The sequence below is a fragment of the Plecotus auritus genome (assembly GCF_963455305.1).
Source record: "Plecotus auritus genome assembly, chromosome: 9".
Lineage (NCBI taxonomy): Eukaryota > Metazoa > Chordata > Mammalia > Chiroptera > Vespertilionidae > Plecotus > Plecotus auritus.
The window spans coordinates 46261307-46280722 of NC_137783.1; the positions used below are offsets into that span (position 1 = coordinate 46261307).

A 19416-nucleotide genomic window follows, 5' to 3' on the forward strand; every position below is an offset into this window, starting at 1 on the left:
AGACTTACGCGCAGCCCCTGCGTTCCCTGGGTGCCTGGGCTTACGCGGAGTCCCGGAGTACGCACAACTGGGCTTTTTCCTCTTGAAATTCTTGCTTCTGATTACTAAGCCCAATACATAGGATCACCCAGTTGGGGACACCCTGGGAGACTGCAGGGGAAGGTTGTTTTTCTGGAACCTGGGGATCGGAGCGGGGAGTGACCATCAGAGAGTCAGCTCTGAGGCAGACCACTCCCACAGGCCGGTGACGAGTGCCACAGAGAAAGAAGGCTCTAACACTGCCTAGAGAGGCCACAGATAGACCCGGAAGTTAATCCAGAAACACTGCCACCCAGGGGCTGAATCACAAATCGACTCTTGTGTAATCAAAAATAAAGGAATACGAGAAATTAAGACACACCGCCTGCTTAAAATCAGGACTGGCTTACAACACCGAAGAGCAGTGGATCGCAGGGAACTGCAATACTGTCTGGACTGAGAAACAGGCGTGCCAAACAGAAAAACAGAGGAAGTGAATGACCTTCACTACTTCACATTTTATTTTTACCTTTTATTTTTTTAATTTTTTATTTTATTTTCATTTTTTGCATCTTTTAATCAAGAAACTTTTTTTTTCTTTTTTCATCACTTGATTTTACCTTTTTAATGATTACATTTTTATTTTCAATCCGTATTATTACTACTGCTATTTTATCTTTTTTTTTTTTTTTTTTTAAAGTGTCATTTTATTTTCTCTTCATTTTATTTTGGGATTAGGGTTCTACATTCTATTTTTATCTTTCCTTTAGCATCGTTTTACTCTATCTCAACTCTACCTTTAGGCCATCACTCTCTTCCTAACCTCCCCCTTTTCAGTGTCCTGTTTATATTACCCTTTTACCGCTTTAGATTTTCCCTATTCTTTCTGTTTACCCCTTGTTAAAATTTCACCCTACTTACATATCTAATTTCCAATCCTCTGCTCCAAGTCCTCATACACCTCTCCCTTCGCTGTCTGAGCTATCCATAAACTTGTCCTTCTCTCTGTCCTTTTGTTGTTGTTTGCTTGAATGTAGATTATATCCAATTTTTATGCTTTTTTGTGAGATTGTTTTGCTTATTCTTCTTTTGTTTATTTTTTTGTTTGTTTTGTGCTTCAGCTTTCCCTTGCCTCACTCCATATTAGTTGGTGTGGTAGTTTGTACTAATCCCCAGGCACTTGTTGCTGGCATTTTCTGGGATTAGTGATTGTTCTATTGGAGTTTTATCCCCAATATATATAGTCTGTTCCCCTTTCTCTCTTAGTCACTTTCTTGTCTCTCTTACTTTTTTTTTTTTTCTCTTTACTTTCCCTTTTCCCAATTTCATTTTCACACTCCTTTTTTCTTTCTTTCTTTCTTTCTTTCTTTCTTTCTTTCTTTCTTTCTTTCTTTCTTTCTTTCTTTCTTTCTTTCTTTCTTTCTTTCCTTTTTCCTCTTCTTCTTTCTCCCCTATCACCTAATTTGCCTTTCTCTGGTGGTCACCTTTATTGGAGGTTATTAATATCGTGAATACATTCCTGTTCAGTGCCTTGTGAGTTGTACCTGGTAGTGCTGTATTTTGTGCCTTTAAATCAACCCAGGAGAGAGAGAACTAAATAACCAGACACCCAGAGAAGAGAGACCATGGGGAGACAAAGAAGCAGCCCGCATATGAAAGAAAAGCAGGCATCACCAGAAAAGGAAGTAAACGAAATGGAGGCAAGCAACCTTCCAGAAAAAGAATTCAGAGAAATGGTCATAAGGTGGCTGAAAAGAATGGAAGACAAATTCGACAATATGAGCAAGAACCAAGAGGAAATGAAGAAGAACCAAGAAGAAATGAAAAATGACATCGCTGCCGTAAAGAACTCAATAGAAAGCATCAAGAGTAGACTAGAAGAAGCAGAGGACCGCATCAGTGAGCTAGAAGACAAGATGGAAAAAAATACCCAAGAAAAGCAACTTCTAGAAAAAAAAATTAAAAGGCAGGAGGAGAGTCTAAGGGAACTTTGGGACAACATGAAACAAAACAACATCCGCATAATAGGGGTTCCAGAAGGAAAGGAAGCTGAGCAAGGAATAGAAAACCTCTTTGAAGAAATAATGACAGAAAATTTCCCAGATATAGGGAAGAAAAAACACACACAAATCCAAGAAGCTCACAGAGTCCCAAGCAAAATGAACCCCAAAAGACCGACACCAAGGCACATTATAATTAAATTGGCAAACACCAATGACAAAGTAAGAATCTTAAAAGCAGCAAGAGAGAGACAGAAAGTTACATACAAAGGAACCCCCATCAGACTAGCAACTGATTTCTCAACAGAAACTCATCAGGCCAGAAGGGAATGGAATGAAATATACAAAGTCATGCAAAGGAAGGGTCTGAATCCAAGAATTCTGTACCCAGCAAGGCTGTCAATCAAAATTGAAGGTGAAATCAGGAGCTTCACAGACAAAAAAGGACTAAGGGAATTTATTACCACCAAACCAGCAATGCAAGAAATGCTAAAGGGTCTGCTGTAAAAAAAAAAAAAGAAAGAAAGAAAGAAAGAAACAGGAAGCGAAGAAGTAACATAGGGGTAAAGAATAGGAATGGCGACAAATAAGTACCTATCAATAATAACTTTAAATGTAAATGGATTAAATGCCCCAATCAAAAACATAGGGTAATGGATTGGATAAGAAAACACGACCCATATATCTGCTGTCTACAAGAAACCCACCTCAGAAAAAAAGACGCACACAGACTGAGGGTGAAGGGATGGAAAAAGGTTTTCCAGGCAAATGGAACTGAAAAAAAAGCTGGGGTAGCAATACTTATTTCTGACAAATTAGATCTCAAACTGAAGGACATAACAAGAGATAAGGAAGGCCATTTCATAATACTAAAGGGAGCAATCCAACAAGAAGAAATAACTCTGGTAAACATATATGCACCCAATACAGGAGCACCCAAATACATAAAAAAACTCCTGGAGGATATCAAGGGAGAGATTGACAGCAATACAATCATAGTAGGGGACTTTAATACCCCACTATCACCACTGGACAAATCCTCTAAACAAAAAAATCAGCAAAGAAACATCAATCCTAAATGACTCACTAGACAAGATGGAATTAATTGACATCTTCAGAACATTTCACCCCAAAGCCACAGAATATACATTCTTCTCAAGTGCACATGGGTCATTTTCAAAGATAGACCATATGTTGGGTCATAGGCAAAGTCTCTTCAAATTCAAGAACATAGAAATCATATCAAGCATCTTCTCAGATCACAGTGGCATAAAACTGGAAATCAACTACAATAAAAACAACCCAAAGAACTCAAACACATGGAGACTAAACAGCATGCTATTAAACAATGACTGGGTTACCAGAGAGATCAAGGAAGAAATAGAAAACATCATGGCAATAAATGACAATGAAAACACAACAATCCATAATCTATGGGACACAGCGAAAGCAGTCTTGAGAGGGAAGTTCATAGCTCTACAAGCCTACTGCAAAAAAAACAAGAAACAATGGTAATAAATTACCTAACCCTACAACTCAAAGAGTTAGAAAAAGAGCAACAAGAAAAGCCCAGTGTAAGCAGAAGGAAGGAAATAATAAAGATCAGAGCAGAAATAAATGACATAGAGACCAAAGAAACAATACAAAAGATCAACAAAACCAAGAGCTGGTTCTTTGAAAGGATAAACAAGATTGATGAACCTCTAGCCAGGCTCACCAAGAAGCAAAGAGAGAGGACCCAAATAAACAAAATCAGAAATGAAAGAGGTGAAATAACAACAGATCCCACCAAAATACAAAGGATTGTTAAAAAATACTATGAACAACTCTATTCCAACAAACTGGACAACCTGGAGGAAATGGACGTATTCCTAGAAAAATATAACCTTCCAAAACTCAATCAGGAAGAATCTAAACATCTCAACATGCCAGTAACTATGGAAGAAATTGAAGCAGTCATCAAAGAGCTTCCAGCAAACAAAAGCCCGGGGCCAGAATGCTTCACAGGAGAGTTCTACCAAACATTCAAGGAAGAACTAAAACCTATCCTCCTCAGACTATTCCAAAAAATTCAAGAGGAAGGAACACTTCCAAGCTCCTTCTATGAAGCCAGCATCACCCTAATACCAAAACCAGATAAAGACAACACAATGAAGGAGAATTACAGGCCAATATCCCTCATGAATGTAGATGCCAAAATCCTCAATAAAATTCTAGCAAATAGGATCCAGCAGTACATCAGAAAGATCATACACCATGACCAAGTAGGATTTATCCCAGGAATGCAAGGATGGTTCAATATCCGCAAATCAATAAATGTGATACATCACATAAACAAATTGAGAGATAAAAATCACATAGTCATATCAATTGATGCAGAAAAAGCATTTGACAAAATCCAACACCCTTTCTTGATAAAAACTCTCAACAAGGTGGGAATAGAAGGATCATACCTCAACATAATAAAAGCTATATATGATAAACCCACAGCTAACATCATACTCAATGGGCAAAAACTAAAACCATTTCCCCTAAGAACAGGAACAAGACAGGGATGCCCACTCTCACCACTCCTGTTTGACATAGTACTGGAAGTATTAGCCACTGCAATTAGACAAGAAGAAGAAATAAAAGGCATCCAAATTGGAAAAGAAGAAGTAAAGCTGTCCTTATTTGCAGATGACATGATATTGTACATAAAAAACCCGAAAGACTCCATCAAAAAACTAACAGACTTAATAAATGAATTCGGCAATGTAGCAGGATACAAAATTAACACCAAGAAATCTATGGCATTTCTATACACCAACAATGAACTTACAGAAAGAGAGACTAAAAAAGCAATCCCATTTTCCATCGCACCAAAAAAATTAAGATACTTAGGAATAAACCTAACCAAGGAGGTAAAAGACCTATATGCGGAAAACTACAGGACACTGAAAAAAGAGATAGAGGAAGATGTAAACAGATGGAAGAACATACCATGTTCATGGATTGGTAGAATCAACATCATTAAAATGTCCATACTACCCAAAGCAATCTATAGATTCAATGCACTCCCCATTAAAATACCAACGGCGTATTTCACAGACCTAGAAAGAACTCTCCAAAAATTCATCTGGAATAAAAAAAGACCCCGAATAGCCACAGCAATCCTGAGAAAGAAGAATAAAGTAGGAGGGATCTCAATACCAGATTTCAAGCTGTATTACAAAGCCACTGTCCTCAAAACAGCCTGGTACTGGCACAAGAACAGACATATAGATCAATGGAACAGAATAGAGAATCCAGATATCGACCCAAACCAATATGCGCATTTAATATTTGACAAAGGAGGCATGAGCATACAATGGAGTCAAGACAGTCTCTTTAATAAATGGTGTTGGGAAAATTGGACAGATACATGCAAAAAAATGAAACTAGATCACCAACTTACACCATACACAAAAATAAACTCAAAATGGGTACAGGACTTAAATATAAGACGGGAAACCATAAAAATACTAGAGGAATCCACAGGCAGCAAAATCTCAGACATATGCCAAAAGAACTTTTTCAGTGATACTGCCCCTAGGGCAATGGAAGCCAAACAGAAAATAAACAAATGGGACTACATCAAAATAAAAAGCTTTTGCACAGCAAAAGAAACCATCAACAAAACAACAAGAAACCCCACTGTATGGGAGAACATATTTGCAAATGGTATCACTGATAAAGGTTTAATTTCCAACATCTACAGGCAGCTTATACAACTTAATAAAAGGAAGATAAAGGATCCAATAAAAAAATGGGCAACGGACCTAAATAGAATCTTTTCGAAAGAAGACAGAAGGAAGGCCAAGAGACACATGAAAACATGCTCAAAGTCACTAATTATCCGAGAGATGCAAATCAAAACAACAATGCGATACCATCTCACACCTGTCAGAATGGCTATCATCAACAAATCAACAAACGACAAGTGTTGGCGAGGATGCGGAGAAAAAGGAACCCTCGTGCACTGCTGGTGGGAATGCAGACTGGTGCAGCCACTGTGGAGAACAGTATGGAGTTTCCTCAAAAAACTGAAAATGGAACTCCCATTTGACCCAGTAATCCCACTCCTAGGAATATATCCTAAGAAACCAGAAACACCAATCAGAAAGGATATATGCACCCCTATGTTCATAGCAGCACAATTTACAATAGCTAAGATTTGGAAACAGCCTAGGTGCCCATCAGCAGATGACTGGATCAGAAAACTATGGTACATCTACATAATGGAATACTATGCTGCCGTAAAAAAGAAGGAATTACTACCATTTGTAGGCACTTGGATGGAATTAGAGAACATTATGCTAAGTGAAATAAGCCAGTCAATGAAAGAAAAATACCACATGATCCCACTCATTTGGGGATAATGAAAAACATTATAAACTGATGAACAAAAAGATAGTTACAGAGGCAGTAAAGCATCAAACAGACTGTCAAATTACAGGGGTAAGGTTAGGGAGAGGTGGGGGAAATAAGAGATCAACTGAAGGACTTATATGCATGTATATAAGAGTAACCAACGGATGCAAAACATTGGGGGGTGAGGGCATGTATGGGAGTGGGGTGGGGGTGGGGGGCAATGGTAAGATATGTACACATATAATACCTTAATAAAAATTTGAAAAGAAAAAAAAAATAAAATATATATAAAAAAAAAAAAAAAAAGAGAAAAGAGCTTTCTATCACCATGTAAATTCTACCATACACAGTATTTTCAGTCTCATTCCACAGTCAGAGACCCTCTAAGCCACAAACAATAGCAAACTTGAGCTAAAGGACATAAAGGGATTTGTAAGAAATTAAATCAGAGTTTGTCTTTGGATTTTACATATCTCCTTGTTAAACTAACTCATCTTGAGAGCTAACCTGTTCTCATCAGGGCAAGATATTAGACTTATCTCACAATGTGTGGTACAGAGAAAATATAATTAGCTGTAAAAATACTGACATCAAGTCATTGGTGACTGACATAAAGATTTGTTGAAGAAATGAAAAATTTTATTCTATTATTTTTATATATTTCTATTTATTTATTTTTAAAATATGTTTATATTGATTTCAGAGCAGAAGGGAGAGGGAGAGAGAGATAGAAACATCAATGATTAAAAAGTTGTTTTTTTTTACAGCTTTAAATATATATACTTGGCTCCTTAAAGTTATAAATAATTAAAAGAGACAAGTATTCTTTGGTACCCTTTTTTTTTAATGACTTTTGGAAATTCAAGCTGAAAACATCTAAAGGTGGAATAAAACACTATAGATTTATCACTATACATATTCTGCTTTGCAGAGGCAAAAGTAGAAGAATAAACAAAAGGAAACCCCACCGAACATTTTCAGTTTTGCTTTGCAGATTTAATTAAATCAAGAATCAACTCTCTTCTTTGAGTTTACATATGAATCAGGTTCAAAAAAATCAAATTGGCTATTAAAATAAAAAGAGTTCTGTTTTGCCAAGAGTATTCTAGTTCCCGAAAGTGATAGGAAGCCTTTTTATCGTCTGGCCTCCTTTCCCACAATCTTTTAGCCAGAAAAAGTGCTGAGGTTGTTTCTCAATATGGTCCTTTGCATCAGGACAAAATTTAATTTTATCTTAAGGACTTCAAAGAGATGAGCACAAAGATGTCAGCTTAATGATGTGGGGAGGTGATTCTGGAATATCCTATCCTTAGAGAGGAAGAGAGAGAGAGAGAAACATCAGTGATGATAGAGAATCATCGATCAGCTGCCTCCTGCTTGCCCCCTCCTGGGGAACGAGTGGTAACCTGGGTATGTGCCCTGATCAGGAATCAAACTGTGACCTGCTGGTTCACAGGTTGAAGCTCAACCACTGTGTCACACTGGCCCAGCCTCCATAGGCACTTTAATTATCTACACTAATAAAAGAGAAATATGCAAAATGACTGTACCTTCACGACGCCCACCAGCCAATCAGGAATGAGTATGCAAATTAACAAAACAAAGATGGCGAGTTAATTTGCAAATGCAGGTGCAGAGCGGCTGGGCGGGACGGGACGCCTGCTGTGAGGGGGAGGGTGGAGGGAGCTACAGGAGCGGCGCTCCGGCAGGAAGTGAGGAATTGCAGGCTGCCGGGCGGCCAGGAGTGAAGCCAGGGGAAGGAAGGCCTATTCTTGCATGAATCTTCGTGCAACCGGCCTCTAGTATAGTTATAATATTTTAAAAATTCTTTAATATTTAACTTATATTAATCCTTTTATTTTTTTCTCTACTCTTATTGACAGATGAGAATAATTAGCATAGTTCTTTTTTTAAATAAATCTTTATTGTTCAGATTACAGTTGTTCCTCTTTTTTCCTCCCATAGCTCTCCTCCACCCAGTTCCCACCCCACCCCATGCCCTTACCGCACCCCCCCATTGTCCTCATCCATTGGTGTAAGATTTTTGTCCAATCTCTTCCCGAATTCCCCTTCCCCCCGAGAATTGTCAGTCCACTCCCTTTCTATGCCCCTGATTATATTATATTCACCAGTTTATTCTGTTCTTCAGATTTTTTATTCACTTGATTTTTAGATTCACTTGTTGACAGATATGTATTTGTTGTCACTTTGTTGTTCATAATTTTTATCTTTACCTTTTCCTTCCTCTTCTTAGAGAATACCTTTCAGCATTTCATATAATACTGGTTTGGTGGCGATGAACTCCTTTAGTTTTTTCTTGTCTGTGAAGCTTTTTATCTGACCTTCAATTCTGAATGATAGCTTTGCTGTGTAAAGTAATCTTAGTTGTAGGTTCTTGCTATTCATTACTTTGAATATTTCTTGCCACTCCCGTCTGGCCTGCACAGTTTCTGTTGAGAAATCAGCTGACAATCGTATGGGTACTCCCTTGCAGGTAACTAACTGTTTTTCTCTTGCTGCTTTTAATATTCTCTCTTTGTCTTTTGCCCTTGGCATTTTAATTATGATGTGTCTTGGTGTGGTCCTCTTTGGATTCCTTTTGTTTGGGGTTCTCTGCACTTCCTGGACTTGTAAGTCTATTTCTTTCACCAGGTGGGGAAGTTTTCTGTCATTATTTCTTTTTTTTTTTTTTAAATATATTTTATTGATTTTTTACAGAGAGGAAGGGGGAGGGATAGAGAGTTAGAAACATCGATGAGAGAGAAACATCGATCAGCTGCCTCCTGCACACTCCCCACTGGGGATGTGCCCGCAACCAAGGTACATGCCCTTGACCGGAATCGAACCCGGGACCCTTCAGTCCGCAGGCCGACGCTCTATCCACTGAGTCAAACCAGCTAGGGCTCATTATTTCTTCAAATAGGTTTTCAATATCTTGCTCTCTCTCTTCTTCTGGTACCCCCATAATTCAGATGTTGGTATGCTTGAAGTTGTCCCAGAGACAACTTACACTATCTTCATACTTTTGGATTCTTTTCCTTTTTGCTTTTCTGGTTGGGAGTTTTTTGCTTCTTTGTATTTTAAATCTTTGACTTGATTCTTGGGATCCTCTAGTCTGCTGTTGGATCTCTGTATATTATTCTTTATTTCAGTCAGTGTATGCTTAATTTCTGATTGGTCCTTTTTCATATCCTTGAGGGTTTCACTAAATTTCTTAGAGGTTTCTAGAAGATTCTTGAGTAACCTTATAACTGTGGTTTTGAACTCTATGTCCAGTATTTTGCTTTCATCCATTTCTTTCATTTGTGACTTGTTTCTTTGTCTCCACATTTTGGCTGCTCCCCTGTGTTTGTTTCTATGTATTGGGTAGCTGCTAAGTCTCCTTGAGTTGATAGAGTAGCCTTGTGCGGTTGGTGTCCTATAGGGCCCAGTGTCTCAGCCTCCCCAGTCACCTGAGATGAATGCTCTTGGTGCAACCCTTTGTGGGCTGTGTGCACAGTCTTGTTGTAGTTAATCCTTGATTGCTGTTGGTATCACTGGGAGGAATTGACCTCCAGGCCAATTGGCTGAGATGACCAGCTGTGTCTACACTGGAAGATATGTTGCACAGGAGCCACCCTTATGGGGCAGGACTTGCTTCAGTGGGGCTTTGGTGCTCACTGAGTCTGCCCCTTTAGTGTGTCTCTTATGGATGTGAAGAGTTGTAATCCAATATGGTCTCACTCTGACCACTGGGTACACTGGCTCTTGGATCTCCAAGGAGGTGCAAGGTCAGCCACTGTCTGGGGCTACCCAGCAGGAGCTATAGACATCTGCAGATTCCTCCTCTTTGTGTGGGGTTTGGAAGTGCCCAGATGAGACCCAGCTGTGAAGCAAGGCCGCTGCTGCTGCTGCCAGGTAGTGGGCCTTCTTTTGGAATCTCTGGGCTCTCTGACCCAGCTGCATTTTGTTTTAGGGGAAAGAACAGGCCATTCATATGCAAAAGCCGCTGCTCACAGCTTGGGTGTGGTTGTAAATTGGGTAGGGCGGGGTCTCTGGGAATACCAGGGTGGAGCAAACAGCAATGGCTGTCCTGAACCGGGGAAGTCCCTGGTTCTCCATGTCCCACGCGCCCCCCGTGCAGGAACAATGATCGCTGCGAGCACCTCTAAGAGTAAGCCGCCTTTGCATTCCTGTCCCGATGCCAGACAGTCCGTTTCTTCCCATATGTGTCTGGGTCCCCCAGAGTCTTGCCCGGAACTGGAGTTCAGAGCAAGCGGGAGCTTGTATCTCCCTCCCTGGTTTACAAAGCAGCACATCCAGGTGCAGCACTTTCCATGCCTCCGCATCTCTTACCGGTCTCAATGAGCTTTCTTCACCTCTCTAGTTGTGGAATTTCCATTCAGCCAGCTTTCCTGCGGTTCTGGGTGGTAGTTGTTCTGCCGTTTAGTTGTGGTTGTGAGAGGCAGCAAGTATAGGTGATTACCTATGCCGCCATCTTGGTTTCTCTAGCATAGTTCTTTATGTCTCCCTTTTACCTTTCTTCCTGACTGAACAAATCTATTTAACTTTAATATTTTTTTCTTGAAGACTGGACGATTATCACTGTTATTCTTTGAATTATATCTAATTTGCCTTCAGATAATTGATAGTCATACCTTTTTAAAATGTGATAATCTGGTTATGCAATAAGCATATGAATCCTGAAACTTATTAAAAAAATCATGCTGCAGACTAGAATTCTGTTAGATGATACTATTTCAGTTTCCTTGTTTTGTATTCTAGAGTTGGCTTCTTCATTCTTGTATAAATTATTTTTTCTTTTCTTTGACATAATGACATTTTTGTCATTTCCCCTCCCCCCAAATTAAAATTAATCATAATCTTTCAAAGAGTTCTCAATTACCTTTCATTTTTGACTGACATCTTACTGTGGTAGTCCTCAGGAAACCAATGAATATATTAACTAGAATTAGACATGGCACCTGTCTCCAAGGAACTCAACTCAAGTTCTTGTAGCCTTAGGTGGAGTTTTTAATAACTTCAAAATATATTTTCTAAAAAACAACTGTGTTTTCTTAAGTCATTCCTTCAAACTTGGGTTTTCTGAGTTCCCAAATAGAGAATTAAGGGTAGAATAAAACAAATCTGACCAGAATTAAGAGCATTAAAACATTTTTAAAAATCTAACAAGCTAATGATTCTTATGAAAAGAAATGGCTGGTTTAGGTATCTTTTAAACACAAAAGAATAGTTTATTTCTTCTTAGTCATAACACTCAAGTTGAGGAGCAAACAAAGTAGAAACAATGATGCTGAAGAAGTCATTGATATTCAAGAAATTTGGTATTTTCCTGTTTCTAAATTTCAGAACATTTTGTTTTTCTTTAGAGTTCCAAATAAGTCACACACAGAAATCTCATCTCAGACTAAAAGTAATAATCTATATATATACTAGACGCCCGATGCACGAAGATTCGTGTAGAATGGGTCTTCCTTACCCTGGCTGCCGGCACAGCCTTTGCTCTGGCCTGGAGCCACCTTTCCCCCTCCCACACTGCCCAGAGGTCCGGAGTGGCTGGGGAGGTGTGAAAAGCCTGCATTGCCATGGTGACAATGCAAGCATTCTGCCCCCTGCCATATTTGTTGGGTTAATTTACATACTCACTCCTGATTGGCTGGTGGGCGTCACGAAGGTACGGTCCATTTGCATCTTTCTCTTTTATTAATGTAGATAAGCTAATATGCTAAGTGTCCCTCCTACCGTCCAACTGGTTGCTATGACACGCACTGACCACCAGGGGGCTGATGCTCAATGCAGGAGCTGCCAAGCTGCAGTGACTTGGCAGTGGAGGTTCTCAGGTGACACACCCTGAAAGCAGAGAGGAGGGAGCCCGATTCACAGAGCTGTGCAATTCCACCTTTAGCCATCAGCTATGTTGTTGCTGGGGCACTGTCGCCCCGAATCTGGTTTACTGCACACTTGCATTTGTTTTCCACATCCTGTATGACAATAACTTTGCAGAGTGCCCTCTGCTACTCCGGGACCCCTCAGGGGATGTCAGAGAGCCAATTTCAGCCCGATCCCCACAGGCCAGGCCGAGGGACCCCATCTGCTGGAGGGACCCTGCTCACTCTGCAGATGCCGGGGAGGGACTGCAGGAGGTTGGCTCCAGGGCGTGTCTGGTCCGTCTTGCCCAATCCCACCCTGCCGGCTACCTTCTAATTAATTTCCTTTCAATGTGCATGAATCCATGCACTGGGTCACTAATAATTAGATAAAGAATAGAAAATAATTCAATCGGAAAGATTTAAGTTGGAATCCTGACTCAACCATTTAATAGCTCTGTGACTTTATCTTTCTGCGTTTCAGTTTCTACAGTGTGACATGGGTATAAAACCAACAGGGTTGGCTGGAATTAAAACAAAGAAGGAATATAATATATGTAAATTGCCTGGCTCGTAGTAGGCATTCAATAAATGTTCATGGACATTTCCCTCTTTCCTGACTCCTCTGGAAATTAAATTTGACAGATAAATGGTATTTTTTTCACTCTCAAAGCTACTGTGGTGAGAAAAGAAAAGAAATAACTAAATGAAACTATAAATCTCCTAGATCTAAATTTTTAAAGTAGGTAAGTAAAGAAATAAAACCAATAAGAAATAGGAAGAATGAGGAAATGATAAAACCATATGAAAGCTAATAGTAATCATTTCTAATTTCCTTGTGGCTGTGATGATGACATACTTCATACTTAATGAGGAGAGAAATCACCTAAACTTTGAAAAGTAAAATTAAAACTGTTTCATAAAAACAAAAATTGCTCCATTTTCCAGATGTCTTATGAGAAAACTATTTTCAAAATGAAAGTAAGGCCTTTTGGTCATTTATCTGAAAAGACCTGTTTAAGTGCCCACTATATGCCAACTATCACACTAAATGGCAGAGGGTATACAACAAAAGGTGAATGAATACTTATTAAAGGCATAGTATATGCCTGGTGGTATATTAGTTTGCTAGGGCTGCCTACCACCAAATGGGTGACTTCACAGCAATTTGTGTGTTTTTTCACAGTTCTGGCGGCTGGAAGTCTAAGGTGCCAGCAGGGTTGGTTTTCTCTGAGGCCTCTCTTCTTGGCTTGCAGTTGGCTGCCCTCTTGCTGTCTTCTCACATGGTTCTCCCTCTGTACATGCTCACCCCTGTGTGAGTCTAAATTTTCTCTTCCAGTAGGATTGGATTAGGGCCTAGCCTAAAGGCCTCATTTTAACTTAACCACTTCTTTAAAGGCCTGTCTCCAAGTATAGTCACATTCTGAGGTACTGGGGTTAAGGGCTTCAACATAGGAATTCTGGGGGAACATAATCCAGCCAGTAAGAAACATCATCTCACTTAAACATTGTCCTGAGGAGCTAGGCTCTAAGAGAATAAATAACTCATCAAATGTCACATAGCCAATAAGTGGTGGAAATAAAATTTTAATCAAGATCTCATTATGAGAACATCAAAATCTAAGCTCTTTTTGCTATTCACAGTTTCTCAAAAAATTACAAATCTAGTTGGGAAGACATAATGGATTTTATTGATAAGGAGCCACTTATTCACTGGACTTGTGCTATTATAGAATGACTTCAGGATTAATAAACATTTATAGAATATTTATTACATGTTGGCTGCGTTCTTTCACAAAAGAGTCAATTGACACCCTTACATGGGGAATTGCTGACTGGCAAACAATAACAGTCCCAGTATATCTTGGCCCAAAGCCTACAGATGATGCTAAGCCAATAGCTTTCTAGAATAATTATTTTAGATAAGGCTGTCTAGTAGATCTCTTTTCTTCTGCATTTGGGTGTAGGCTATGTGTCGGTACATATGTGTGAAATCCAGGATCTGCTTTATAATATTCTACCTAATTGGCAATCTATACAATCTATAGTGGGCTTTCAGCTGGATAGCATCTCAGGGTGAAAGACAAAAGCCTCATGCTCTGTCTCTTGAGACTCCCACTTGTATGTCTAGGAATGAATGTTAGACTAGATTGTGGCACCTGCTCCATGCTCTGAATGACCCTGTATTGTTGTTTAAAGTACTATCTAGTTTGTGCTTTATTCTCTAACTACATTTTATGGATCTATACTCTGCGTTAAATTGTAATTACATAATCAATAAGTTAAATAATTTACATTCCCAGATTATGTTATAACGTTTCCACAGAAGACCACTCTAGGTATGCACACCAGGGGCCAAGGCATATGTCTAAAATTCTAATACATACCAACTCTGCCTATAACTGTGCTATCTCTTATCACAACTAGAGAATCAGAAGTGAAAATTGTGAAATTTTAAAAATTATCCTGAGATATTAAAGGTATTACTGTGAGGTTGATGATTATTCATTGAGAGAGAAGTTTTGAGCCTCATAACAACTCAAAATTGAAAGCAGAAGTAAAATTCCTGTGTGAAAGATGTCCTCCCTCTACCAGAAGGAAAAAAACAAAAAATGGCAACTGTAGAAAAATAGCTAACATATATGGGGAGACTAAAGGACGATAAGAATTATTTTAACAAGGTCCGTTTTACAGATTTCTCTCAACTTAGACTCACTTTCTCTGGTGATAAGAATGCAAACTTCATAAAGGCAGGTCGCCCTTCTTTGTTTAACCCAGCATATAAACACTTATCCTAGCTACTTCTCTGGGTCTTTCATTATCCTGTGGGGGTTCTCATGCACATCTAAAATCTGACGTTTGTATATATGTGTATCACTCATTATAGGTGCTCAAGGAGGCTGAATTGCAGAAATCCATTACTTTGTGTGTGTGTGTGTGCTCAAATAAACTTTAATTACACAAATAATTATTTTTGCTAAACCCAGTCCTCTTTCTCCCTTAGAGGCATTCAGTTGCATCACCATCATAAAGATAGAATAAGATGGAGCCACAGGGTCAAACACAGAAATACATATTTCACATACATGCTCATCCCACCAGGTTTTCCTCATCCCCTAATACTGCTTTAGGTTCAGTGTATTCTGAACCTAAAGCAGTATTAGGGGTTGGGGTGGGAGGGTGAGGGTTTGGATCTAAGCAGGCCCAAAAATGTATTGTGTAAGACCTCAGGTCTCTCTTCTCCCTCTGGACGTTCCAACTGTAGCAGAAATGAATACACCTCAAGCCTTGAATGGGTCAGCAATTCTCCATCCCAAAGGGCAAAGGCAGGTACCGCTGGACCCTGGAAATCTGTCTGTAGCATGTGGACCACAGCAACCCAGCTCACATCCACCAAGCTCAGCTTCTGGGCCTCATACTCCAGCAGCAGCCCCACCTTCTCTGGATGCCTGATGCCCTCAATAGGGGCTTTCTTGTTGGCCAACATGGTTTGCCACTTGCGCTGGGCATAGGTTAACATCCAAGAACAGTCATCAGTACCGATGTAGCTATCCCGAGAAATATCCACGTCTGCCACTTCTACCCGGAATTGCTGGGAGCGCTTCACTGTTACCTCCCAATAGTGCCTGCCACTGGTGACCGCTGTGTCTGCCAACACCACTGCCCACTCCCGGAAACGCTCCACATTCAGGGCCAATTGGGTGGGCTCCAATCCCATCATGTCATATTTGACACCTGTGTCATCTTTGAAGAGTGCCAGGCTGCTGTGGGCAGTTTTCTCTTCCAGTTTGAAATGGACGCCTCTGTGGGCTTCTGTGGCAGCAACCCCCAATCGTTTGGCTCCCCAGCAGCACAGGCAAGGAGAACGTGCAAAGGGTACTTTTTTTTTTTAGGTAAATTCTTTGAATATCAATTATATCATTTTCAGAAAACATGTACACAGACACATTTCAAAGTTTGATCTGATTTTTAGAAATATTCTTCTACTTCTGCTTTTCTTCTACAGCATGAATATTTAAGAGTGTTCTTTTTTTAAAATGTATTTTTAAAATATGTATTATTAATGCCCTGGTTGGCATGGCTTAGAGTGTGGGGAGGCAACCAATCGATGTGTCTCTCTCACATTGATGTGTCTCTCTCACATTGATGTGTCTCTCTCCCCTTCTGCCCTTCACTTCTATTTTCTCTAAAAATGAATTAAAAAAATACCCTCAGTTAAGTATTAATAACAACAAAATAATAATAAACTAAAATGTATTAATAATGGGAATTCAGTTGGGATTTTTCAAACTGTCTCAACTGAGTTAAGTGGGATGCCCCCTCGTCTCCTCTACCTGTTGCCTTCTACACAATATAAAAGTGGGGATACATGCTCAGGTTGAGAGCACCTCTGACCCCTGCATTTCTTTTTCCTCAAGCAGAGTATCCAAAGACAACTGAGATTTTCAATTTAGACACTTTTGCTTTCAGGCCCAGAACCACCTGACTCTAAGACATTTCACAGAACACATGATTTCCAACCTGCTGTCAGACAGTAAATCTCTGATATGGTTCAAAGCAATCAGTTCTCACAGCTGGAGATAGACGGAAAGAATGCCAATAACGCAGGCCCTCCCACCCCAGCGGCTCTCTGTGTACATGGGATGGACAGTGCCTGACCCCTGAAGTCCAGGAAATACCTACCTCTAGCTTCAGAACATCATGCTGAAGTTTACGCTGAAATTCGAGGAAGTTTTTGATGGTCAGCTTCCCTTTGAGATCAGCTCCAAAAAAGTAGGTTGTGAGGGCTGAACACAAGCCAGACTTGAGGGTGTTACCAGTAGTAGGACGATCTCTGTGACGCATACCCATACTGGTTTGGGAGCGAATGATGCTCTGAACCTAAAGAGAAGCAAACCCCCATCCAGAAAAACATTACAAAGCGAAAAATTAGAGAAAAGTAAGGAAAATAACTGCCTATTGATTGTTTATTCTTTGCCTTCACTGTGCTACAATTCTTTATTTTACTTTACTTAAAAGAAGTCTTTATTGCTGAAAGTATTATAGATGTCTCCCTTTCCCTCCCATTAACCCCTTCTAGCCCACACCAGCTCTCCACCCCATGCTCACAACAATCCTATGAGAGAAGCCCTATGACAGTGGTCGGCAAACCGCGGCTCGCGAGCCATATGCGGCTCTTTGGCCCCTTGAGTGTGGTTCTTCCACAAAATACCACGGCCTGGGCAAGTCTATTTTGAAGAAGTGGCGTTAGAAGAAGTTTAAAAAATTTGGCTCTCAAAAGAAATTTCAATCGTTGTACTGTTGATATTTGGCTCTGTTGACTAATGAGTTTGCCGACCACTGCCCTAAGAGTATCCTTATTTCACAGATGAGAAATTTGGGGCACACAGAGTTAAACAATTTGCTCAAAGTCAAGTAGCAGCACCAGGATTCTAACACAGATGCCTGATACTTTTATAATTGGGACCCTCCTAAAAATCTCTCTTCAGGAAAGGGTATATATTTGTTTTGAGGCTCAAAATCTCTCTCACATGCCGAAACCGGTTTGGCTAAGTGGATAGAGCGTCGGCCTGCGGACTGAAGGGTCCCAGGTTCGATTCCGGTCAAGGGCATGTACCTTGGTTGCGGGCACATCCCCAGTGGGAGGTGTGCAGGAGGCAGCTGATCGATGTTTCTCTCTCATCGATGTTTCTAGCCCTCTATCCCTCTCCCTTCCTCTCTGTAAAAAATCAATAAAATATATTAAAAAAAAAAACAAAAAAAAACTCTCTCACAATAAATAATCATCAACCTCACAGTAATACCTTCCTTTTCTTGGGATAATTTTAAAAATTCCACAATTTTCACTACTGATTCTCTAGTTGTGAAGAGTGACAGCACAGTTATAGGCAAATAAATACTTAACATCTAAGAGAGATAACATTTATTAGAATGATATATGAAAATGCAAAATTGGTATGAAATAACTCTCCAAGAAAACATGGGGGATTAGTTCAATCTCTGAGAAGTTTTAAAAGCACTTTTTGAGAAAGGATAACTTTTGGGACTACAACTATGGCCTAATGATACATATAAAGAGTTTTTTGAGGCAAGTTGGTAACTGCTATAGCTTTTTTGCCCCCACTAGTTCCTGCCATTTTTTCTACCTCCTTACAAGCTAAAAAACACAGCTATTCAGAATAACTAAAATTGGATACATAAGGGTAAATAATAAAGTATGTTACAGAAATAAACAGTATATGTAGCCTTGACGTTTAAATAGCCAAATTAGAAGATTTGTAACAACAAATTTACCTTAGTTAAATGTTTTTTATTTTACTTGTTATCTATGACCATTAAAATATTTATTTAAGACAACTTAAAAGTCTCAGGCTCTATAAAGGGTGGAAGAGTATAATGGAAAGACTAGTCAGGAGACATGGGGTCTGGTTCTGTTACTCTGTAGTGAGAGTAGAATTTGTGCAAATCATTTAACCTCTTTAAGCCTTATTTTTCTCATTGTTTGCAGAGCACATTATCGCTGTTTTCTTCTAACTCTAGGTTAATAAATGGTTTTGATTATGATTTTTTCTGGGTTCATATTTTATTTATGTAAATAAGATTGGTTGGCATTTTTATTCATTGACTGATTTTAGATAGAGAGGAAGGGAGAGATAGATAAACATCAATTTATTGTCCCACTTATTTATGCATTCATCGGCTGATTCTCATATGTGCCCTCAACGGGGCATTAAACCCACAACCTTATTGTGTTGGAATGACACTCTAACCAACTGAGCTACCCGGCCAGGGCCCAGATTGGTTGACATTTGTTTCTCAGGCACATGGAGACTTAAAAGCCAGGTATGTAATAGATTTTAAAATTATTTAAATTGGAGTTTTTTAGACTTTCTTCTCATTTTTTAAAAATGTTTTTTTATTGACTTTACATGGAGAGGAAGGGAAAGAGAAACATCAATGTTGAGAGTGAGACACCGACTGCTGCCTCCTGCACATCCCCAACTGGGGGTCGAGCCCACAACTGGGACATGTGCCCTGACCAGGAATTGAACCAGTGACCTCGGTGGATGGGTTGATGCTCAACCACTGAGCAACTGGCTGGGCATAGTTTTTTAGACTTTAAATTGAAATACAGGATA

At 39.6% G+C, this 19416-nt stretch overlaps 1 protein-coding gene and 1 pseudogene across 4 annotated transcripts in view; both read right to left on the reverse strand.

Annotated features, from left to right (window-relative positions):
• MICU1 (mitochondrial calcium uptake 1) overlaps positions 1–19416 on the reverse strand; it is a 205594-nt gene that overhangs the window by 66357 nt on the left and 119821 nt on the right. For all 3 annotated transcript variants that reach the window (XM_080642102.1, XM_080642101.1, XM_080642103.1), the window contains one exon: positions 16961–17158. In XM_080642102.1, coding sequence (XP_080498228.1) covers positions 16961–17158 — 198 coding nt within the window. The remainder of the gene's footprint in view (positions 1–16960; positions 17159–19416) is intronic.
• On the reverse strand, positions 15438–16892 carry LOC308257719 (SPRY domain-containing protein 4-like; annotated as a pseudogene). Its single transcript has one exon. The product of its transcript is annotated as an SPRY domain-containing protein 4-like (transcript).